The sequence below is a fragment of the Anser anser genome, assembly GCF_964211835.1.
Source record: "Anser anser genome assembly, chromosome: 2".
NCBI lineage: Eukaryota > Metazoa > Chordata > Aves > Anseriformes > Anatidae > Anser > Anser anser.
In genome coordinates this window covers 152,066,567-152,092,166 of record NC_139721.1, presented here as the reverse complement: position 1 = coordinate 152,092,166, position 25,600 = coordinate 152,066,567, and the positions used below count along the sequence as shown (strand labels likewise).

General features: G+C 37.4%; 1 protein-coding gene across 6 annotated transcripts in view; it reads right to left on the bottom strand.

The window, feature by feature from the left end:
* Positions 1-25,600, bottom strand: part of DIP2C (disco interacting protein 2 homolog C) — a 318,399-nt gene that overhangs the window by 54,755 nt on the left and 238,044 nt on the right. For all 6 annotated transcript variants that reach the window (XM_083823675.1, XM_083823677.1, XM_083823676.1 and 3 more), the window contains 12 exons: positions 23,685-23,778; positions 23,448-23,567; positions 22,529-22,643; positions 17,893-18,032; positions 16,182-16,318; positions 13,726-13,934; positions 13,412-13,526; positions 8,808-9,009; positions 7,326-7,435; positions 6,463-6,543; positions 2,732-2,855; positions 1,026-1,147 (listed from right to left, as the gene is read on the bottom strand). In XM_083823675.1, the coding sequence (XP_083679801.1) occupies positions 1,026-1,147; positions 2,732-2,855; positions 6,463-6,543; positions 7,326-7,435; positions 8,808-9,009; positions 13,412-13,526; positions 13,726-13,934; positions 16,182-16,318; positions 17,893-18,032; positions 22,529-22,643; positions 23,448-23,567; positions 23,685-23,778 (1,569 nt within the window). The remainder of the gene's footprint in view (positions 1-1,025; positions 1,148-2,731; positions 2,856-6,462; positions 6,544-7,325; positions 7,436-8,807; positions 9,010-13,411; positions 13,527-13,725; positions 13,935-16,181; positions 16,319-17,892; positions 18,033-22,528; positions 22,644-23,447; positions 23,568-23,684; positions 23,779-25,600) is intronic.

Here is a 25,600-nt window from a genome sequence, read left to right as displayed (position 1 = left end):
TCCAGGAATTTGAGACATTTGATTGCACATCGACTTCCCAGTGTTTAACAACCTAAGGAAATCAGTAGCCATATATACACTAAATTTTACCACTTCAATAACAGAATCACAGAGTGGTTGAGGTTAAGGAAACCAACCAGGTCTAGTTTGCCTATTAGACATGAAAGTAAAAACAGTATAACACATTTTACATCACTTCTATAATTTTAACAACCAATGCTTAAAAACAGTGATTGGCAAAATATTAGATAACGAGAATCCTGAAGACAACGAGCCAATTTCTCATACCTCTACTGACATTTTGCAGCATCTGATGCCGTGAGCAAAGCAACAAATTATAACTATCTCTAGTACTTATTGCTTGAAATTATCAATAAAATCACATTTGCTTCATCTTCTGTTATTTCAGAGACTCAGAATTCCATTCAATAGATTAGGAACTGTCAGATATAAAAGGTTATCTTTTTACAACAATTTTATTGCCATCAGTAACATGCAGAACGAAGTTATTTATGAGCAACAAGGCTACGTATTATCAGATAAAGCCAAAATGCCAACCTAAAGCGTTAAATGAAAAATTCAAAATAACACTGCTCTGGATGAAAATAAAACCATCAACCAATATCTTCCCAGCAGAACTTTGAAACTGATTCAAACTGCACAACAATTAGGTGAGCACAAAGCACCAGCAGGCCAAGCTCAGCTTTCCATTGCGATTTTTCTCAGCGTCGAGTGTAGTGTTGCCGGGTGGGGAATCCCACAACTCCTAACTAAATATGAGAAAGCACTTCAAATACATTTCCTGGATGGTGTAGCACAACTGCAGTAAAATGTGTCAGCAGAAGTCAGAAGGCTGCATGCTGTCAAGGAGTGATGACTGCAACACATTGAAGTCGTGAATCTTTGGAAAGAATACAACACTTTAATCTACAACACCACTCATTTAAGTTACTGTTCCTAAAGACCATGCAAGTCCACTGCCCATTTCATCTGCTTTTGCACTTTGAGAGGTTTTGTCTGCTCACCTCCACGATCATCTTCACTGTAGGTAACGTTGTCGCTATGTTCTGGGGATGTGGAGGTCGAACTGTTATTGGCACACAGCCTGCATACAGGCAACCGTAAAATGCAGCAATCAGGTCTATTCCTGCATGAAGAACAAAACAAAAATCCTCCCCTGAAAATCAAATCTTTTAATCACAGACACCTATGTCAGCATAAATATTATTTGGGACTCAACTCAGAAGGCTAAATTAGGAACTAAGTCCTGTAACAGACATCTTTTTCAGACCCTTGTCAGGATTTGTTCAGCTTCACTGATTCCTTTCAAAGACGACACACAAAGCTGCAGCCAGATATCATCATTTAGGTAAACACCACTTTTATGATCAGGAAGTAACTGGTAAAAAGACTGATTTGTACAGATTAATTATCTTTCTAATGAGAGTTTCAAGAAGTGGGATGTCCCAGCAAAAGGATGAGGGAGCACCATGCCTGTTCCTATCAGCTGTACAAGGAACATCTGGAGGTTTTAATAGATGATACTTTCTTTCTCGTGTCATTTTTAACTTCACTTATGCTGCTTTGACTCCTCTACCTGAAATTTCACAATAAGAAATGGAGCCATGATTTTGAACCCCTGTTCCTACCATAAAACTAAGTGTTGCTCTGTATAAATATTGACTGCAGGTGACAGATTGTGGACACTTCAGCCCATGTAAGGAGGCTGAACTGACAGCTGCACAAAGACCCTGTGACTTTGGCTGTTTGATGGTTCCTTTGTTCTGTACACAGGCTGTGCCAAGGTAACAATGGGGACTATTTTACTCTTCCAGTGGAAAAGGATCTGGAGTACAGGAACAGTATTGTTCCTTCAGTAAAATGATTTATCTTTGGAAAGTGAAATACAAGAAATAAAAACTGAAGTTTAAAATACTTGCCCTCTTCTGTGGGAAAGGTTTTCTCATATTAACCACTGTGAAATTACACCTATAAATTATCAAGATTTAACCAGTATCTTGCAGTCCTTACAGCCTAAATATCATAATCCAGACTTTAAATCAGACTGCTTATTTCACCAAAACACATGAAATGCTTAAGATAAAAGCAGCACTAGATCAGAAATAATTTTAAGCAAATGTAAAATAAGTTACTGGTTAACATAAGCTTAAAAGCCCTTATGTCAAAGGACAAAAATCCAAACCACATAGTGGGGTAGGTTGATGATCTACAAATTATAATAATTCAGTATTTTTTAATTATCTGCTACTTATTAATCATATTTCTACTCTAAAAATGGATTACTTTCCAGGTATTGTTGCTTTACCCTCGTGAAATGCAGCACTTCCAAAAGAGAATTCAACAGGTGAATCTAAGAAGAACACTCAGCAGATGGAATATTTTAACAGAACCATGTGCTCATAAAATAGTATGTCTCCAGCAAATTAAAAGAAAAGCAGTAAATCAGTGTTTAAATTTGACTGATTATGAAAGAGAGGTTTTAAAATCACAGGTTAATCTTAATTTGAACCCAGAGAAATAATATGTACATACATAAGGAGAAAATCTTTTAAATATGTTTGGCTAAGTTCAAAGAAATGTATATATGGCAAATATTTCGTGTGTTGCCAGTTAACAAGGTTTACAGGCTGGTAACAACACCGGTACAGCACCATTCTACAGGTCATAAAATTTTGAGAGCACCAAGGTACCAAACATGGTGGTTCTTTACCTGGTGGGTAAACCAAAGCCACATGGTCTCCGTCTTGCAAATGCCCCCTTTCCATCAACATGACAGCTATCTTCTCAGCTCGCTTATGTAGCTGGACACACGTCAGCGAGTTGGCTATTGTTCCCTGCACAGGAAGAAAGATGAATGTCACAGAAGATAATGCAGCGTGCTGAACCCTATATTCTCCTGCAGCTTAGAAGTTACTGGATGAGGTGCTGCAGTCTTCTAAAGCCACAATATGTCACACCAACTTAAGCAAGGAAACCTTCAGCCTTATGCCAAACTGTAGTTGGAAGGAAAAAAGATGTTTGTCAAGGAGGGGATCATTCTCCATTCCCCTCTCTGTAACTTCCGTCCTCAGCAGTGCTTTCTTTCTAACCAAGAAAGTCACAGAAGCATGCTAGAGTCATGCACATGTAACCTGTACTCCTCTTGCTACACACATGGCATTCCTGCCTTTAGGGTCTCCTGCAGCAATCTGGAGAATCTGTGGAGAGCAATCCTGACAATTGCACTTCATTGTCTGCATGCTGGAGTGAAGCCAAATGGCACAGTGGAAATACTTTCAAAGGCAAGAGACAAAAGACACCAGAGAAAACAATACTTTGTGACAGGCGAAAAGAATTAGTCTGGAACGAAAGCTAAGCACATGCATATGAATGAAATAGAAAAGAAAGGCATTTGTTGAATTTGAGTAACTCTGGTCAGCATGGGAAAAAAAAAGGAAAGTGACAATACGCTACTACAGAGTCTGTTTTTTTGAAGCAATTCAAGTAGCACTAACTCAAAATTATCAAACAGACATAGTGTTTTAAATTGGATGAGTGTTATGGTTCTTGCATTCCCTAAAAATATGTTCGTCTGTATATATGCACATGCACAAATACACATACAGAGAAATATGTATATATGTTGTTATCACAAAATTCACTAACAGGGCTGACAGCTCAGAAGAGATGATACCCCTGATACACAGCTATGATACACCTGGCACCTATCACAAGCACTGAGCTCATTTAAAAATAGAAACGCTGAAGAAACTGCGGGAAAAAAAAAAAGGCAATATATACTCTTAAAAAGATCAATGCATCAAAAATGCAATGCAATGCAATATCATTTAAAATATTGTATCACTGTTCTTATTAAGAGATAAAGTAATAGGGTCTTCTGTTTTACAGGAGACCACTATATATTCTTTAAACTTTAACAAGGCAAGAAATAATAAGCATTTGGATTGATTGCTGATTTCCATTCATTATCACTATCCTTCACACCACTACAGTATTGATTGATCACAAGCTTCAGAGAGGAGAGAACAGTCTGATAAATGTCTCGCACTGGAAGTAGGGACATAGGGTGTTATCATGTATGTATCACTTGGCATTTACAAATTTTATATGTCAAACACTGTCAAGAAAGAGCACAAGCTAACTGAAAAAAAAAAGGGCAAAGTCAGGGTTTTGCTTTCCTCTTCACAATGTTCAGCAACCACACTTAGTGAAATTCTCTTCAGGCAATTTTAGTATGTCTTCAGAATTGTTCTACCAAGAAAACTTTGTCTAAGGACGTGTGCAGCTATTGGGGTTCTGGACTACAGATGGCTTCCATGGTCAAAGTGACCTGAGGTCTGGGTGCCTAGTCACTGCAGACGTAGCAGTAGGAATGTGTTTGAACTCAGTTCCTTCTTTCAAGAAATTGCCTGTCTGCATACTCGTGGGGAGAAGGACCCTTCATTTCCCCCACATACACCAGAATCACAGGCCCCACAGACACAGAAAGGAAACTGCTGCAAATCATGCATATTTGTGCAAAGCCCGTTTAAGACCTCTGGCACTTGCTGCAGGTGAACCAGCAGAAAGACAGTGTTTATATGAAGTGCAGAGAAGAATTCTGTTGTTGGACAAGAATCATTGGCAAGCAAAGGGAAACATTCCCTTTGGGTCTCATACATGAACAGTCTCACAATGGGAAGGTGTTGCAATCCTTCATGAAACACACTAAAAACAAGGCACTGTGCTAATTTAGAAATCTTCCAAATTCTCAAAAGGCTCGGGTTACACAAAAACACTAATCTCGGCATGTATCTATTAGACATCAACTGCAAGAGGTCTGGATGTTTTAGAATAAAGTGTACAGACAATATGCAAGAAAGACAAAAAGGGAAAAGTTACAAACCAGAACTAAAATTCAAGATGGGCAATAAAATTTGCTTAGGCTAAAACCTACCAAACCTGCCACACCTTTCTATTAGACATTAAATGTCTTCATAAAACTACAAAACTCTCAAATTTCATACGATGCCATACTCTATGCTGAGAATATTAAAGGAGCAGAGAAATTGAATTTCAAAATTCAACTATTTTTCACTTCTAAGGAATGACAAATTGTTTTGTTAATCCTCACTCTCCATATTGTGTCCTTCCCTCCCACTGTTTGAACCCTTCTGTCAGCATGGGAAGTCTGGCTTTATCTAAAGTTCAAAAGCAACAATCTGTGTGGAGGAGATGGGACAGGACGTGTCACTGTCTCTTTCTCATAGCATCCTTGCTCCTAACTTACAGGTCAGGACAATGCACTCATTTAATGGTGTAATAGTGCATCCGTGTACAGCATTGCCTCTCAAATTTTCTGCTTTGCTACAGACAGCTAAATAACTACACCACTGTCATCTCTAAAGTAGCAAATGTTCATATAATGCTGGTTGATAATCTGAATGAAAACAAATTGGTTTCACGACTCTTTGGTAGCCTCAAACTGAACTTTGGTACCAGCACTGTGATATGGGCTAGGGAAGCATATCCGGTAAATACACTAACCGGTCAATCAGCAAATGTTCACTGGAGGTTTATGATCTCATCTAAGTTGTTTAAGTGCCACATGGGCTGAGAACAAACACCAGCTATTCCAGGTGGCACAGGTGAATATTCTGAGCCCTTTCCTTTCCTTGAGAACCTCACATACTAGATATGTTTCCCAGTTTTGACAGACATGCCTTAATGTGCTGAGGGGGGCTGGTTTGAAATCAGGTTTTTTTGCTCTGCAGTGGTCTTGGGAATTACTGGCTTGTCATCTACAGTTGTCTAGGCAGCCTGTAATCACCCACTCTTAATAAACTCAAGTTCTGTACCATGTGACATGCAGTAAATCATTTTTGATTGGCAATGAAATATTGTGCCAGGCTGGCACTTCATGTAAGCTATGCAGAGAAATGCATTAGTGATCCTTTGCAGACCTGGCGAGATTTTGGACATACCTCTTCTTCTTTTTAATTCCTTTTCCCATTCTTTCACCTCCCATTGGCTGGTCCAGTCTTAAACCCAACAATCATTGCTGTATTTACAAAAATGCTTTCATTTTGTCAAGCCTGTATTTTTCAAATTAGAAATTGAGACTGTGAGCAGTACTAAATACCACTCTTTGGTATCAGAACAAGCAGTAGTGAAACAGATTTGCAGTGTCAGCTCATCCTCAACATGTATGTGGTAGAAAATGAAATGAGAAATGTAAAAGGTGGGGTGCCTGATACAGAAGCAAATTTTCTTTTGGCAACTGGCAATGATTATTCTCTTTTCCTCCCTGCCACAATGAACATTAAATACAGCAGCTGAGTATTAATGGGAAAAGAAACACAAAGAGTTGTGTTCAGCCACAGTGTAAGCAGGTGCAGTTGAAATATCAGCGTGTCATTTTCCATACTGCAACTTGCCAGCGTACCAGTCTGCTCTGCTTACCCTGCAGTTAAGTAGAGTGTAAAGCACGTGGTCAGGAGTGGTCTGAGCTCTCCATTGTAAAACTTCTGAGAGGAAGAGGAACTGAAATAAAGCAGAGTGATAGTCACGGCACTAAATAACTTTTCAGCTTTAAAAAACATACAACTATGTATGTTTTTAAACATGTCGTTTTTAGTTGTATTCTGTATTTTACATCAATAACTATGAAGCACTAAACCTAAATTAATTCTCTTGTCATCATACATTTTTACAACAACGTGCTCCTGTGCAGTAAAAGAGGCCTCTCTGGAAGTCAAGCCACTACCGGAATGATGATGCATTACTACATATACTTTCAGAACAATAAAATAGTTCTTACTAATCTCTCTGAATTTAAGCACAATTTTTATTCTTCAGCTTCCTCTCTTTATCTTATTATAAATATAGATAGTTAGAGCTTAGAAATTATTCATTTAATTACTCGCATAAGCCTCCAAAGAAGCTGAACTGAAACATAGTTTTACAGAATCAAAATAAAATAAAAAAATAAGGTCAGGACCATACAGGCAAACAAAATCTCCTGGACTCTACTTGGCCTACTAAAAAGATATAATAGAGAGTAATTTCCGATGAAAGCCCCATTAACACTTTCTACCATGTTTTTTCTATCGTCCCATGTATCCTTGTAAAATAATCCATACACATGAAATGCAGCGATTCCCTCATGTCTATTTCATATTTTCCTGTGAAGAGGGTCCTGAAATAGGTTTGTTTGAATTAAAATGCAATCATCAAATTCTGAAATAACAATATAATCTATGTACTGCTAAGTCTTCTGATACTAGCTAGCTAAATATAAGCCATATCAGAAAAGTTTAACTCACCTTTCTGGCTTGATCATTATCTTCTATTTGCCCCAAATCTCTACCACTGGCCTGTGCAATTCTTTTTCCAGAGACCAAGTTCCCCACCATCACAGAGGCGGGGCCAATTTCTAGAATAAATCAGAAATGTGTTAAATGCAATAAAGAATTATTTGCTTGTGGATGAAAGTTATTTGCATTTCCTTTTGAATCACAAATTTTCCTCATTGATATCATTTGCTACAACACAAAACCTTGAGCACATTTCTGTTGACACAAACTTTGGTTGATGGACCAGAAGTAGCTGAAAGATATATAGGCCTGGATTCATCTCATCTTAACTATATATTTAACTAAGCAGCCTGTTTAGCATGGGCTTTCTAGGGTCAGAGACACATCTTGTCTGTCCTGATGTGAGGATTCCTATGAAAATTCATCTCCTAATTTAGGCATGTCCATTCCTAGATGAGATGTGTCCAGCCTTCAGGAATGGGGTTCCTATTACTCTCTTCTGTTCCCAGGGATAAGTTGCATCTGTGTTAGCAATTCTGTAAGCACTACAGACATGAAGTGACAAGAATTAGGAAGGCAGATGGTGCATATGATAAAATATATGCAGACCCCCTAACACACAGTAGAAACTGAAGATAACGTAAATTCAGAAGAAAGGTAAATGTCAAGACTGACACTTCTCCATGAGGCGGATTCCATTGATGTTTTGTTGACTGCCATTAGGGAAAAATACAGATATAGAAATCCTTGAAATTAATCTCTGTACTAAAATCTGCAATTGGATTCAAAGTAAAAAAAATGCAATGTAAAAAAAAAAAGCAGGTTCTTGTTCACTGGGCATGAGCAACCAGAGATGGTACTACAGCAGGCTACAGAACCCTTCTTGGTCTCTTGAGTCCATGCCTCGCTGTACCTTTTCATATGATATTCTTCATAAAATGCAGGAGAACTGCAAAAGAACCATCTTAAAACCAGTTTAGTTTTCCCCACAAATATGTATGAAAAATCCAGAACCTCCCTCCTCAGGTAAAAAAATTCTTGGTTTGAATTTATTCATAATCCGTTTTTAACCATTTGTTTTTCTTCCAACACTGTTATTTAATGTCAATGGTCTTCTACATCTTTACTTCCATTTTACAAATTCAGCCTCCAAATAAGCCAAGATTTTCTCTTTCTGCTTGAGTCTCAGTCCTTGCACTTTAAACACGACTGACCGGGAATTTGCAAGGAACTTCGATTTGTGCATTTTAGAGCAATAAAAAGTTCTTCATTTTTACTATTGAGCAAGCATTTTAGAGCAGTTTTCCTTGTGAAGATACTCCTCCTACCTTCCACCAGAACAGATCATGTCCTTAAAACACCTATAATATTTAACATGAACAGCTGATGGAGCTGATTCTCACCTGCATTAACGGTTACTTGATTTTACCCTGTACAGTGCCATGAACACACAGTGTTAAGTCACTGTCCTTTTGCACTCACTCATCTTACCTGGTTGTTTTTGCCTTGGTTTAGGCAGGTTTGTTACGCATGTGTGGGGACACATCAGCACATTACAAGGATGCAGCGATCCTTCCAAGAAAAGCTGTTTGGTTTCTGACAGGTGTATTCCTCCCAGCGGTGTCTTGGGAAGCGTGTTTGCTGGTACCAGTGCTAAGCAGTAGACTCCCACTTGATGAATACTGTCAATAGCCTAAAAAAAGCAGGAAGTCGATTTTAATGAAAGGCTAATTTTTCATCATCATAATAAAAACATTATTCTGAATTGCTGCATAAAACAACCCTAATAATTAACTGGCAGTAGAAAGACACTTCAGCAATGCCTGTGATAAGGAGGTTCTTTTCATTGGGAACAGGTGGGTAGAAGTTTAACATTGATGTTGTTACACTCATCCCAGAAGAAAAAAAAAAAAGCAAACAAAAACCTCGTGATAAATACATGGAAATCTATTAACAAATGCTAAACAGGCATTCTTTAGGTACATGATAGTAGTAAGTATCACAGACATTTATTACTAAGATGGTCTGGGAGCTCATGTGAAACTGATCTTTAACCTGCACACTTCTCTGAATTAAAATTCAAAGGATTGCTATCAACTTCCAGTCCACCTTGCAGAGCAAAGAAAAATTTTAAATGCTGCACGTGTATCACTGTACAGCTACTGATGTATGTAGCTTATGTTTTTGTTTGTTTTTGTTGTCTTTTTTTTTTTTAAGTTCAAAGCTGTTTTGTTCCCTGATTACTGTGTATAAGATCCTCAGTCAGGAATGAGAACAGATACAATCTAAGGGAAAACTACAAAAGTACTGACTTGAAAAAAATCTGTTGAATGCAGACCTGAAAAATAAGGATTTTTGAATCATATAGTAACCCTGTTCATTTTCTGTTAGTGGAGTCAACTGCATCACTTTCGAAAAAAGCAGTAAGTTCACTATCTATGTAATTTATTTAGTTAAACATGAATATATATGCACTTAGATTTTAATTCCATACACATTTTAACTGGTTATTTTCCTTGCAAAAATTTGCAGTAAGTGAGTTAGAAAAACAACTTTAAGACATCCAAGCAGACTGAGAAACAAATTACAGACGGCATCTCTAATGAGAAGTCAAATGTTAAAAATATAATTTACTTAACTTGCATTTTAATTTTTAACCATGAGAAAAGTATATGCATACATTTGTTGTTTCGAAGATACAATCTATATTCCAAGAAACAAATTATTTACAATTATGTACTTAAGTGTAGACCAATAAATTACCGATTACTTCTACAGAAATTCTAAATAATATTTGTCTTTTGACGTCTGTTTGCTTCATTTTTTTTATTTGTTTGTAAAATTTGGTAAGAAAGAATAATAAAGCAGTAAGTTGTTTCACAAACATTGCAGTTTAAGTAGCGGTAAATTGCATGGCACTACTAGAAGACCTCACTGCTGGTCTTTTTACACCCTACATTAAAGACCAGCAATAGCTAGATATGCGTGACAGCCTACAACCAATGTCTCGTGTTTCTGGCAGAAATATGAAGTGTCAGACCTCATAATGATAATGTTATTTGTAGGTTTCTGAAAAGTAGTGATAAATCATGGGATCCTCACCTAACATCAGCTTGAAGAAAAACTGTTACAGTGTAAGTAACCACTCTTATTGAAACATATCACAGTGGCTCCTAAACATGAATGGAGAGCAATGCCCATCTCTGGTGGGATTAGGGCTGTTATATAGGCTGTTATATATGAGTGACTTCCAAACTGTCTTCTTTGATAGATACCTCTGTGGCACAATGCCTGATAAAATGTCATGGACCATTCAAAATCGTTACCTTTCCCATTTTGGAATTCAGCACATTGCTGAAGCAGGTGAATGACTTTGTTTCACAAGGATGAACACTGATGAACCAAACCTTGACATTCTGAGAGAAGGGTACCAGTCAACTTTTAATACTGCTGGCATTTATGCCTTTTGAAGAGATGGCACAGTTTTTCAAAGACATAACCTAGCCAGTAAACAGAGTACCTGAAATCTTCATCCCTCTGTTTCATTGAGAAAACCAGAACTTGCACAGAGCCCAGACCTGCTACATTGTTCAAGATAAGAAAACATCCTATTCTGACAAAATTCTCCTAGCAGACACCCCCTGGTTCTGCAGTAGATCTCCTAGCTTTGCCTAGCCTTGCCAAGTCCTGCCAAGTGTGTTGGCACTGGTAAAACCAACATCCAATCTGCCAGGAACAGGAACTATATCTCTGCCTGAAGGGTCAGATCTGTTTAAAGCAGCCTTGGGAGATGAATGAGTATCTAGGATTTATCTGACTAAACTCAGGGGACCTGGGACCTTTGCTTGCACTGTCACTAACATATCTTCCTATTTCACTACTCTCAAGACACTCTGTATTCAGCCTGACAAATCCCTCCCAACCATGCCTCTGCTAAACCCACAGACACAGCCCGACATAGTCTTGTACATACAGCAGCTCTATTGTCCTTCAGCCCCTTTGCTGAGGAGCTGGAAGGATTGGGGAGAGTGAGAAGAAGGTACAACCCGCTGGAAAGAAGTCCTGAAAATAGATACAGGGAAGAGAAGTAGAAACATAGCAAGCCAGGTGGTGTACAGAAGGACTGGCAGAGGGCAGCACATGGAGGGAGTCTTACAAGTATCAGGAGAAATGAGGAACAATTTGTTACAGTTTGTTATCAAGAGTATCCTTGAGAGTCATGACACAAGTGTGATATTGTTATGTTGCTCTTCCCTAGCAGATGATTCAGATACACTTGGTTACCACTTCCTGACATCTGTCATTGAAACTCTGATTGGGAAGCAGGCACAACGCATCCTGCATGTTCCTGGCTTCTGTTCTCCATCTCAGCTCTCGGCTGAAGTGGAACCAGAAACATCTTGTTCACATAGTGACACGTGCTAGAGTTGCAGACTTCATACACGGGTGATGAAAGCAGCCACACAAACGTGTACTTTAATGAATGGCCCACCATTCCTAGACACTGTGGTGACTTGTTTATAGTCAGAATAATAAGAATTGCCTTTTGGCAGGAGCAACTTGACACAGGACTCCCACAGAGTCTGAGTACCGAGTTCTACTGGCTATAATGGTGTATGAATGATTTCTGTGGAAGTCACAAAAATGTGCAGCTGAAAAACCAGGAGAAGTCTAAGTCCAGAACTCCAATCTCTTCTTCAGGAGCTTGTTTCTTGATAATTATTTTCAAAGCATGGACAATCCAAAACCTATATTGTGCGCTTCAATGGTTTTCTGTGTGATGGACAAGCTAGATGTTCTAGCTTTTCTTTATAACAATCTAGGTTAATTGTGAAGATGAGATGCTTCTAACTGTATAAAAAGTAGCTATCTTCTAAACCAAGAGAGTATACAAATATGTCTTGAGATGGATGAAAGCTTATTTGTTCAGTTTCTTTAAGGATATGGCAAAGATTCCCTTTCTTACTCAGCACAAGGCAATACTGAATAAAAATACCTTATCTGAACTGTGTGGGAGTTCTTTAGCTCTTGGGTAAAGCTTGGGTAAAATGTATTTGTAATATATTTACTTGAGAAGGAACCTTGAGGAAGGACAGAAAGAGGGGTAAGCAAGGGAAGTGGAAGTTAACAGGTGCCCAGCCATAGAAAGGTAGCAACAGACTGACTTCATTTTACTACGTCTCTGCTAAACTATTACTGTTGAGTGAGAATTGGCTTAGCCATGGTGATGGAAAATGACTTCTATCCGAAATATCTGACTTTTATTGTGTGGACATTCATGCTGAAAAACCTTTGAGTATGGTAATGGTATTTGTCTTAACTTGGACTGCTACATGTAGGAAGAATTTTTTAGCATACAGTGGCTTCTGTCTTCTGGTCACAATGTCAACAAACCCACCAAGGTGGATTTCATCATGGTGGTATGTGCCTTGCGTGATCCACCAGACAGCTGGAATGGGATTCCTTGCAATAGGCGTCCTCTATGCAGATAACCTTATCATAGATGCCTACATCTGAGCTAATCAATCCCTTCCCGTTACTTCAGTGGAGAGAAATAGGTATTTTTAGGCTGTGTTTCATTCAGTTTACTTTAGGTATCACCATGGTGCACTAGAACACACCTAATTCTCTCCCATTGATTAAAAAGAAATCTAGAGATCTAACTCAGATATGTATGTCTGCTTTTGATGAGGTCAACTCCATGCCAGTGCCAATAACTGTTTAGGAAGAGACTTTGGTAGCATTTCACAGTAACAGTATATGCATTCATTCATTACCCTTTTGAAGTAATGAATGACTGTATGCTTATGACCATACGCTCCTCTCTTCTTACTATTGCCTCATTTCATCCCTGTTTTCTTACAGCATTTTGGATAGGGAAGGGATCGCTCTCTGGATACGGGTGGCCTACTCAGAAGAAGCTAATTTTGTGCTCATTAGGTAGGTGGAAGTGTGACTGAAACTGTACTTACAAATACTCAAATACAAATGTTAGATTACTTAGGGGGTCTAAAGGATTAATAAATAAATATATATATATATATATATATATATATCAGGAAAACCAGCTTCTAAATGTACATAAAAATCATTACCTGGAGAACTCTACTCATCCATTGAAAACTGTCTTCCTCTGTGGAATCTGGCCTTTGCTCAGCAACAATAACTATCCTTTCATCATGCAGCACGCTCACTGAAAACACTGCTATTCTATAGAAGAGAAGGAAAGAAGAGTATTTAGTGCCAGGACAGGCGAAAATATGATCCTGTCTTCTAAGTTAACCCTCTGTAACCATGATTTTGCTATTCATTACTTCCATGCTACCTTCTGAAAGCATTTTGGGTCACTTACCCCTGGTCTAAACAAAATAAAGATTTCTACTCAGTATAAGAAAAGAAGGGTCCAAACCTGCCCCTGTAGACAAATTTCATCGGTTCCACTGCCAGCGCTGTTGCTACAATGTCATCAGCATTATGTCTTCTTCCACTGACAACCATCAAACCATCCATTTTGCCGATAACAAAGACGAGTCCACCTGGTCCTATAAAGCCTAGGAGTCCAGTCCTTATAAAAGGATATTCAGTGATAGGGCCACCAGAACTGGTCATAGGAAACACCTGTAAGACACAGAAACACAGGTCTTCAGTGCTGTACACTGAGATGATACTGTTAAATATTTCAAGAACGGCCTTTCAGATGGCTCTTCTGGAATTAAGTGAATAGGTCTCTGGTGATGCTCTTTGCTTCACTGACCATAAAAGGAGCATTGAGAAACTCCTAGGCTATGTGTATAATTTTCAGTACCTGAGGTTCATCAAGTTCAATCTCGTTCTGCCTACCAAACACATTTTCCCTAACTATGGCTTTGTGAATCATTTCTGACCTGAAAAATAAAAAAACAACATAGACAGTATTGAATAAAATAACTTCATGTTTTGCTGAGCTAAAATAATCCGAGTTGCTATGTACAGGGTACTTTGGTGATTAAATTGTAAACATTACAGTTCAGGTTCTTTTCAGTATCTCATGCTCAATTTCATTATACTGTAGAGAAATAAACAGGCTAGAAGTAAAGCTATTCTAGGGTATTGTACCTTAATGACTCTTACAACTGACCATATTTTTATCTATGTTCAATTAAGTGCTCACAATACCCGTGTTAATGCCTTATGTAGTATGTCTAAAAGCGACAATACAGTCCTACACAAAGACTCTCTAAATGTTTGAACACCAGATGCATACATGACTTCCACAGGATAGATTTCTACTCAGGTCAATTTATTCTGCTTCCCTTACCCCGCTCAGCCCAGTGTTATCCTTCTGGCACGTGAACTGCTTTGAATCACATTCTGACACAAGCACACTTTCCTACTGTCTCTTAAACTGAAATAGCTTAAATGCAAGTTATTTAATATAATGGCAAGTGGAAGACCATGACTGTATAGTGCCCTTCAAAAAGAAAAGTCAAATTCTGCTGCCAGATGCTCATGGGTGACTCCTATTGAACAGGTTTAATACTTATACATCCTCAGCCATAATTCATCTCAGCAACACAAAACTCTGACTCTATTACCAGCAGCATGAGTAACACACTAAAATAGAAGAGAGTCCCTCATGAAAAGGGTTCTTAAGAACATGCTTAACTTTAAAAATGAATGATCCTGCTGACTCAGTGGCAATGTATTTGCCATTAGGAATAACTCCGAACGTGCTGCTAAACTGCAGATTCAGTTACAAATTATGAATGATTTTACAATTACAGCAAGTACTTCAAATTGAACATAAGCACCTTTCTAGCTTGAAATATGTCAAATCTGGGATTATCTTTCACAATAGCTACTGCTATTTTTTTTAGTAGCACAGTAATCAGTGATCTATAAAATTCAGATCACAATAGCACAGTAGGTTTCCTGGCATCAGTAGCATGATGGAGAAATGTATCTACCAGCGTCCATTAATTATTTCATGTATAGTGTTTACAACATTTAGATCTGTATAATGAAAGCTGAAACCATTTTGCAGGAGGTATTAGCTACGTGTAGCCTATAAAATATGGTAAGAATATTTGATAAGGGAAGTGTAAATGCACTTTTCTTAGCTCTTCCTCAAATATTCAAAGAGAAAATGATCATAACGAACAGAAATCTCAGCTAAATATTTTCAGTATTTCTTGGATTTGTCCACCATTTCATACTGGCTTCAACAGAAATTAATGATAACAAGTGAGCAGGTACAACAGAGTTATCAATACAGCAGTCTACACTGGAGCTGAAACATACTGGAAAACAAATTCCACAAAGCAGAAAAGCTTTCACCTAAGGCAATTCAAATAAAAGCGAGGGTGGGAGGATAACTCGGAAAAGGTATCTTTGCTATTCAGATAGCTCTTGAAGACTATGTCTGTCAGGTTTCTGTATAAACGCAAGACTTTAATGCTGGTTGTGCTGTGGAAATGTTGGAAACTGCTTTTAAAAGATGCACAGCAGCTTTCCCACTGTTTGCAACAATCAAATTCTGCATGTAGCTAGCTCATATACTTGTACATTATCACCTTTTGAACTTTTTCTTTCTTCCTGCTTTCCCTCTGACTGGTTCAGCCACTGGTATCTTCTTTCAAAATTATAGTAAAAGCTCTTCAGAGCCAGAACTAAACCCACATAATGATCTGTTATTGCACTTAATGAAATGGGCTTCGGTGAGGATTGTCTGGCTAAAGTACCTAAGGTCCCAAGCCACAAAAGCACCAATTATTGCTGATATTCTAATACTGTTACTGTCAATATTCTATGTGAAATATTATCCTGAAAAAGTTAAAAAGGAAGTATTTTACTTAACATTTTCCATAGCGTTTTTTGTCAGCTTACCTCAAAAGTATTTTTGGTCATGCCTGAGAGTCCGTAATATGATGTACCCGTTGCAATAGCACATACACATAGTTCTCCTATTTCATCTGTTTTACAGAGCTGTGGAATTCCATCTGGCTTCACTGAACACATTATAGCTAAGGGAAGAACAAAGGACTTTAAAAATATTACAAAAATAACTATAGGATAATACAAATTCTGGAAGAAACACCACGGTGGAGTTGACATAAATAAATTACATGTAGACAGTAATCAACAATCTGCTTCTCAAACCCTTAGGTGCTCAACGTTAAAAATGTTATTTACATTATATATCATATTTACAAAAAGATTGCAAAGATCTGTACATAAACTAAGTCTTTAAATTGAAAACAAAACCTAATCTTTTTGTATCTAAAATCTCAGCTGATTTGTAATATTTTTGTGGTGTTACTATGTTTCCAGTTTTGCCTACTGAAGGCCAGATCTGCTGCAGTCAGAGCAAAATGAAGTATCTTAATGGTGTTCTTGATAATAAATATACTGCTAGAGAGGCAGTCGAGCAGGAAATCCACCTCTCACTAAGTGGCAAGTAACACCATATGAAAGATCAAGACATTCTAGCAGACTAATACAGTTGTTTTGCTAGGAATTTATCAGAGCTCAGACTCCCTCTCACTGGTCTTACAGGACTGTGGAGACAGTAGAAGCTAAGCAGAAAGGATTAGAAAGGACTGATCTGAGGAAGAAACATTTTGTGTGTGAGCCATGTGAATAAAAATCAGGTATGCTGCTACAGCTTCAATTCCTGGAATAGGAGTCCAGCAAGTGTAAACTTAGCAGTTGGGGCCCGAGGTTATGATGAACAAGGGACACCAGAAATGAATCAGCAGCATCTCTTATAAGTACAAGTGTAAAGAATCTAGAAAGACCTTTCTCTCACTCCAAGGACAAACAAGAGTGTGTACTTTTTTCAAAACTATCAGAATATAGTATGAAGTGCAAGATGGTACATCTATAATAGTATTTTATATGATCACTTAGACAACAATCAATCTTATCTTTATTTTAAGTTGCTCAACTGAAATTTTATAAGATGCATAATTTAAGTTTTATTTGGTGCATAACAAACATTCTGTTATGAAAAGCTACAGTACTACCCTTTTCTAGTCTCCATAACATATAACTTAAAATACAGCTCTTATGAAAAATCTTATCTTCATCTTTAGAAGCACTGACTTCAGTCTGAATCTATCAACATGAACTGTTCAGTCGTGCCTCCTCTTTCTGATGACTGGGTGATAGTGCAGTATTTTTGGAAAAACATTCTGCAAGCCTGCAGATAACAATATTGTTGATCCTTAGCATAGGTTATATAAACTTTTACCACAGAGTTTCACTTGGGGCAGACTTATAGCCTCCAGAATAAAGTCTCCAACTTTCTTCTTTTCTATATCTGTATCTCACAGTTAAAAAATTGACATTCTGCTGTGTTGGGGGGTTGTTTCAAGCATGCCACTAATGCAGGGAAAGAGAGCCACTGAAGTAATTACAGAGAAGAAATCTTGAGGTTTCCAAACCATAAAGTTTTGTAAGGTAATGCTTTTAGACTAAATTTTTTTCACGTATGCACAGTCCAATCCTAAAGCTTTCTATGACTTCCTAGAGAAAACTAATTAAATTGATTAATCGATTTATAGTAAGCTTCAAAGGAAGTTCTTTCAATCCTTACCTCCTGGCATGACCAAGCCAACGTCCTGGACAGTCAAAACAGACAGCTTTTCTTCAGAGTCCACTCGGATCACTCCATAAGTGAGACCATGCATGGACAGAACTCCTCTGCCTGGTGGCTGATTGCTGTCATCTGTTGGCCTGAAACCATGGTTTATAACATCACCACACTATCAGGCAGATGTAAGCATTTACTTAATGGACTAATATTGCAAATACCCCTCTATTTGAGAGTTTAAAATTTCATCTTGCTCTTTTTTTTCTAGCAGATCTGACAGAATCCCATTTTCAGTCATTTCTGAGTAATTATGTCTGCCAACTCTCCCATTCAGTAGTCACCCACATACACGGTGTTGCAGAGATGAAAGTAACACTTAACATTTACCTAACACAGCTTGTATTTGATTTTCAGATAGATTTATAAAGATTGCTTGATTACCTAAGTAAAGGGCTTTTGCCTTATTTTAAAAATACTGAAAGGCAGTGTAAATGATGTGGAGGGAAACTGCATTCTAAATATTCAGAAATGATTAGTAAATAACTTGACAAAGTCTCTTTATGTTACTTAGGGGCAACCTAGAATTAGGAAACCAAGTTCAACGGTCAGAGTAAAAGGCGGTAACATTACCAAGATTAAATATTTATTACCTGTGTTTAAATCACGGATGAGATTTTCCACTCAAAATATTTAAGCACTTAGAATTACTGACCAGAAGAAACAAGGTTTTAATAGATTCACTGCCAAGTATCCGTAGAAGCTGCACAGACTCCACCGCTTTTATTTTAGTGCATATAATTTAATTATTCCTACTTTAACTTACGCAATGAAAATTAAAACAAATTACACTTTCATCAGCCATGGTCAAAATGTTGTGGATGCAGCCACTTTGTAACACCTCGGTTTGCTCAAATTCACTCCCAATGTTCTTTACAATTTCACAGCATCAGCACAAGCTGTCTGTCAACTTGTTTCAAGATAAAACCCCATGCTGTATCAGTGAATACATTTATACATATATAGAGTCTGGATTGAGCAAACAAATGTTGATCTACACAAGCTATTAAGTCAGAAGAATATGTCACGACTTTTCATGTCTTGAAAGATTCTTACACTGTCCTGCATTTTAGAATGCCAAACTGGAGGCTAACGTAATGCTGATTTGGGTATGGATAATGCATCCATGTAGAGCAGCCAGATTCCAGCTATCTTCAAGATCCATAAACCAGCCAATATTCACTGCAAGATTCTGTATTTTTCCTAACTAGTCCATCATAATACAACTGTTTCTTCACAGATAATGTCCTTTTTATGACATTTCTCCTGTACAGTACTTGAAATATTAGATGGGCCTTAGCCCATGCTAAGGCACATAAGCCTTGCAGTGATCGGCATTATAAATTTCAATTAATACGTTTTACAAGGCATAATTCTCAAGTGACATTGTCAACGTAGAAGGATGTGGGCACGCTTGAAAATGCATTAGAGCATAACAAATGGTGCTAGTAAACAAGCAGCTGTGATAAATAACATTCCTATCATGTAAAAGGAACTTTCAGCCACATTAATTGATCAGCTTCCTCTCACCCTTGCTCCCCAAAACACACATTTTATTGCTCAGAACATTTTAAACATGAAGAGAGTGCTCGTCTCCTACAGGCAAACACAGCTGCTCACAACCTTCTGAGAGAAGAGACCACGTGTACTTTCCTCATACCCATTTTCTTGAATTACTTATTACATCTAAAGACTGCTAAAAAAATAATAAAAGAGTGGGCATAGCTTTGAAAGACACCAGCTGCGTAGACAGGGTGTGCAAGGGAAAGAAAGTGGAGGCACGAGGCCAGTTAGGGTTGTTTTGGGGCCTGTTCAGTAGAGAGGCACATGGTGTGCCCCCGGTCAAGGTAACAGCTTTGCCAGGTTAACAAGAAGCACAGGACAGGCATTTCAGAACTGTTCTTTCATACTACTTCTGGTATGCTGGTAGTCTGAGGTGGATCCTAGAGAGAGTCACCAGTTAACTGTGCTGGAGTCTCCTCTAGGAGGCCACACGTTAGCTGACACCAAAGGGAATAGAGAGGGCCAAGGTGCAGGAGTGAGGTGGGGACCTAGGCAGCCTGGCAGCACAGCTGCACCCACGAAGCTTCTTAGGAAGCATCTTGTGAGCCACAATCCTGCAATATATAGGATCTTATTTTGTCCTGCCCATGACATCCACATGGGTACATCCCTAACAGAAGTATCTCAGCCAAGCACAAGGACTTGGAAATCACTTGGGAAGGAGATGAGATACAAATAAACCCATTCTAATGTATTTCTAATTTATTTTAAAGTTAACATTTAAACTTTTCTTTACACATTCAAGATTCCCCATGATGAATTTGGAATTCTATAAGACTACCTACTAGATAATAATAAAAATAATTTTTTGATTAAGATGGGAGCAAATAAACAAAGGTATAATTTCACGTACTTCATATGCTAACTAAATTTAGCATAAACCAGACAAACCTATCCCTTTAGTTTCCTCAGTTATGCAATAGGGACAATGCTTATCTACTTCAAAGATGATTTGTTCATGCTGAGGAACTGTAGAGCATTTTGAGAACAGTTACCACTGCCATTTAGAGATACAATCTACTCTACCACTACTTTTTGTCATTTGCTTAAATGGGAACAGATTTGTACTTAAACTTTTGCACTCACTTAAGCAAGTGGGTTCAAATTCATATGCAGTAAACCAAAAGGAAATACCATAAAGAATTATTTGCATGAGACATTCCTTTAAGTATTCGGTCTTAGGATTCACCTCTAAGGTTAAACTACCCATTAGTCTAATATTGACTGTCTTTTTTCTAAACTATAAGAATATTTCAACATAAAACTAGTTTTGTCACACTTCCTTGCAGGAAGATCAGTAAAAATACACCATAGATTTTGAAAGAGCCTGAGCATTAACAGGGAGTTCTCTGGATCTGTGCTCTGTAGGGAGTCATTTTAACATATATTTCAGCTGTAACTCCTTGGAACTTGTATGATAATGACTTTACTGTTGCTGGAGATGGCTTGAATAAAATGAAAAATACTAAAGCTCCCAAGTTCAGCTGGTATTACCCTACCATTACACAGACTTCAAAAAAGCAGATATGTGTTCAATAACATTTGCTGCAATAAGAACGTCTCTGTAATTACATAGTGAGGCACTGAAGATAATAATGCTTTTTTTTTCTGAATTATCAGCTATTTTATGTGCTAATAATATTTTTTTATGTAAGCTCTCAATGCTAGTTAATTTGAAAATGAATCTCTAGTGCTTCAGATGGTTATAAGCATAGAGTTTAAGTCTAGAAAGGGCAAGCCAGCCACTGCACGTTGAGATGCAATGAGTTCTTCCACTTCAAACCTGAGAGCTGGGGCAGATTTTCCAGAGCTAATACAGGAAATGAAAACTCTCTCCCATTAATCAGAGTTCAGCTCAAACAATGTATGCTGTCTGTCCACCTCCCCTCTGCACTTCACAGAAACAGTTAATTTGAAGGTCAGAGGGAGTGAAGGTCTGCACAGCCTACAGCAGAGAAACCCAACACATGAGAAAAACAGCTTACTTCTTGGGATAATTCTGTGAATGGGGGGGAAAGGCTCATGGAATGAGCCTCAAAGGTATGAAGGACTCTTTGAGATAATGCAGTTTACGGAAAGAAGACTAACCTCGACAGGATACATCACTGATGGTCAGATTTCAGACATTTTAACTTAATAACATAGTGCCTGAAAGACAACCACATTGTGTCTTTGCATTGTGTCTTTCTGCCTGTGGTATTTTATTGGAAAGCTAATTGAAAATCTAGTTGAATTTCACTTGTACAGTGTATTTTAAACTTTGCAGCAGGAAGTCTTGTACTTAATACTATTACAGTCCTTTACAGTCATGTTTCAACATGTGAAAAAAAATTATAAGTGGCTGTAGAAATCTGAACTTAAAAACAAAGTGCCTACTGTTCAAGGTACAGCTTCTGAAAATTATGCCAAAAGAGACAAGTTATGCTATTTACTATGTGCTACAACACCTCAAGACTCATGACTGCTTCATAAGGACACTCCTGTATATAAGGCTTAATAAATTTATCAGAATTTATCAATTTTATTCCTAGGCACAAATCCCACATACTCAAAGGGCATTTCCAGATGATTACTGAGAGTATACAAATGGTTAGAAAGCACCAGTTAGCCAAAATCAACGTGCAGAATGCCACAATTCTCTTTAAACTGGCCAGTTTAAAGCATGATTTTCCTTAATAGCAATTCCATTTAAATTCTGACATTTTAACTAATTTTATGGTGACATTTTTCCGCTTCTTTTTATAGAATTAGCTTTTGCATTTCAGCCTATTTAAAACTAGATGAAATTACAGGAATGGGAACTATGTTATAAAGTGCTCTTTACTTAGGTGTTAACTAGGAAGTCAATTTATTACTCTACAAATTCTTGTATGACAGCTTTGGAGACAACAAAAAAGAAAATTAAAATGTAATTCAGGAGTTAAGTTGGGAGATTCAATCTTGAATACATTTTGCATTTCTTTTTAAATTACCACATATAATGTACAGTGGGTCTGTTTCAACTAGTGTAACACGGTACCTTCGAATAGCCACAGTGAGAGCTTCCGGTGAACTAGCACAAGGACAAATGACCTCCTGTCTTAGACCTTTACTTTGGAAGACATTGAGAAATGCATCACAGGAAGAAATAGACCCTGGGGTAAGAAAAGAAAAATTAGAGGAGAAAAATAATCTGATTTCTGAAGTGACACTATTCAAACTGCAAACTTACTGTTGAATATATAGGGTTTCCAGGAGGGAAAAATTAGGAAAGACCCATGTTCACTAGGAAATAAGTCATACCTGATACAACTATATATATGTGTGTACATTGGTATACACATACAGTATATAAAGATTAATTTCTGAGCATGAAGTCCTTTCATTATGCTTATGTAGAAAAGCCATTAATGCTAGATTTGTAATGTGGATTTCCTTTTTAGGATGAGGCAAATTAAAGATTTAATTCAGAAACTCAAAGCATTTTAGTATCACAGTATCTTAAACAAGGCAGAGAAACAGTTTAGAAAACTAATTGTCATGAAGTGATCCAGATGTGGTTCTCTACAGTAGTGTAAGTATTCCCCCAAAATTCTCAGTTAATTCTACATGTGAATTCTGCATCTGCATTCTGCATCATTCAGAAGAAATGTTCTAATCCTTTCTACAGCTTAAGTCTATTTACTTCACTTTTTATGCATGGCTGTCATGTTAAACAAAACTGGATTTACTGCAACTTACGTTATGTGAAATACCAAGTTTGCTTCAGGATTAGCTAAAGAAAAATATATTTAAAAAATCCAAAATTAATTACTGTTTCCATAAATATCAAATAGTTTGCAGTAGACAAACCTTATACTTTGTTAAATATTTTAGCTAAGATGGTTGAAGACTGAAAATTTAGATGCAAGACAGCAGACACTCCTTATTCTCTGCTGGACTGCAGAAGGATCACTTACATGGGTTTGCACCATCAGCCACTATTAGCATACGCAGAGAGGAAAGGTTGATGTCTCTTTGATCTCGATGTGCCACCAATGCCCAGTGCATGTCTCTAGATTTTACACAGGCAACTTTTGCTGCAATAGGAATAGGAAGATTACTAATGCACCATATGAAAGGTATATAGCTGTATCAACAATTTGTTCTTTTGATTTTGACTTGCAAGCATACTTTCAAATGTTCTTGTTCCTTACCTTTGTATTGACAGACTTTTTGTATCCATGACAGTGGATTCACTTTCATTAAGGAATATGGAATACTTATAACATGCATCATGTTCATGACACTCTGAAATTAAATAAGATAAATATGTTTTATACAACAATAATGGGAATTATATTGTTTTATGGACAGGGTATCTATGTTAGTCTCTCTATGCTTGTTTTATTGTCAATGCTAGCATTTATCTTTCCTTGTTTAGGTATCTACATTAAGATGAAATGGAATCCCCATCTTCTGTTTTAATTAATGAATAAGGATTTAGACTTAAGCCCTACTAAAAAAAAATTAAACAGGTTTTCTTCCTAAGCAATTCACTTTAAATGGAAAAATAACAGAAAGCATTAAAAAAATATGTGCATCTACAGGATGAAGAATGCCTGCATGTTTGCTGTGTGGGTTAGTATTATCCCTAGGCCTGCTACACTTCAGTACATATGAAGACTCTTTTCTCAACATATCTGCCTAAAAAAGTCCATCTCTGTGAAGACTGAAAAAACGCTAGTGGCTATTGGTAGTGGTAAAAAAAATATTGAAAAGAGAGTAGACAGAGAAACTGGAGTCATAGATTAAGCAGGGATCAATTTATCTTAATAGATTAAAAAAATGAACTATTTTATTTTTTTTAATCCTGCTTCAGGTAGACCAGTTCAAGTGCTTTCAACAAGGTTATGAGAAGTTGCAGGATTTTTAGAAAAAAGATGCTGTCATTGGCTTCACTCAGCTAACAGATCTCCTAGTCTCAGGCAGTCAATTGCTTTAGCGATTTCTCATGGGTTACTGCTAAGCAAAACAGCCTGCAAATGAGGTGCTGTATTGCTTCTGTTACCATTCAGAAGCATCTCCTGATAGCAACAAAGCAGCTTGGGTTAAATACACCATTTGTTTTGGAAAACTTAGGTTTAAGAAAGTTGTTCCTGACACAGGTAAGTGTCCCACTGGGTTAGTCATCCAATTGGTTGCAGAACCACAAATGATAGTTTTCCATTTAGTTTGCCACAGGTTTAGGTACAGAAAAAGTACTTACAAGCAAGTCAAGAAAAAAAATGAACCTCATAGGAAGGTTAATAGCAAAGGAAGGCATAAAAAAGCTCTATTAGATGCTTTCTTTCAACATCAATGATAAAAGTTTTTTACCATGAGATATTTATGGACATTAAGACTAATAGGCTGCTCCTGCTTTAGAAGTGTTGTTACTGCCCTTCGATACTAGGAGCAGTCTAACATTGAATGGGAAAAGTGTATCAACTCCCTGGGAAACATAACATGTATGACCTGTACATCCTGGGACTCCCAAAAAAGTGACCCTTCAAATCTTGTCATCTGTTCTTAATCAGCAAATAGCATTTTGTCTTACACCAACTGCAACAGCACCTTTGGAAGCAATTTTTAAAAATACAGAAATCGGCTCCTATGTCAATTGACAAAGACAGTCAAACAGCAAGGAGACAATTTATGCAACTTAAAGTATCAGAAATGTTTTAATGTTAGCAAAAGCCCTTGGTGGTGGAAGTTTTGATAGAGAAGTTAGTCAGTAGCAATATAGCTATGCCATTGGACCATATTCTTGCACAGGCAAGTACTAATGTAGGAGGAACAAATGAAAATCAAAGTCTGATCTCAAAAACATGCACCTGTAAGATCAGGATGAGGTAGTACAAATGGTTCCAGAGTACTTGACATGAGGAATAAAAACTCTGACATCTTCACTGTGCTCATTAAGGGGAAGAGCACTAGCAGAGGACTGTGGGTTTAAGTCATACATTTTTTGCTTTCCAAGCAGAAAAAATTGTATTAGAAGAAACTGTAGGACATCTCAGTTTGTAATAGTAATAAGCATATTAGGTTAGTTTATTTTCAAATATTCACACAAAATAAAAACCATACTTAC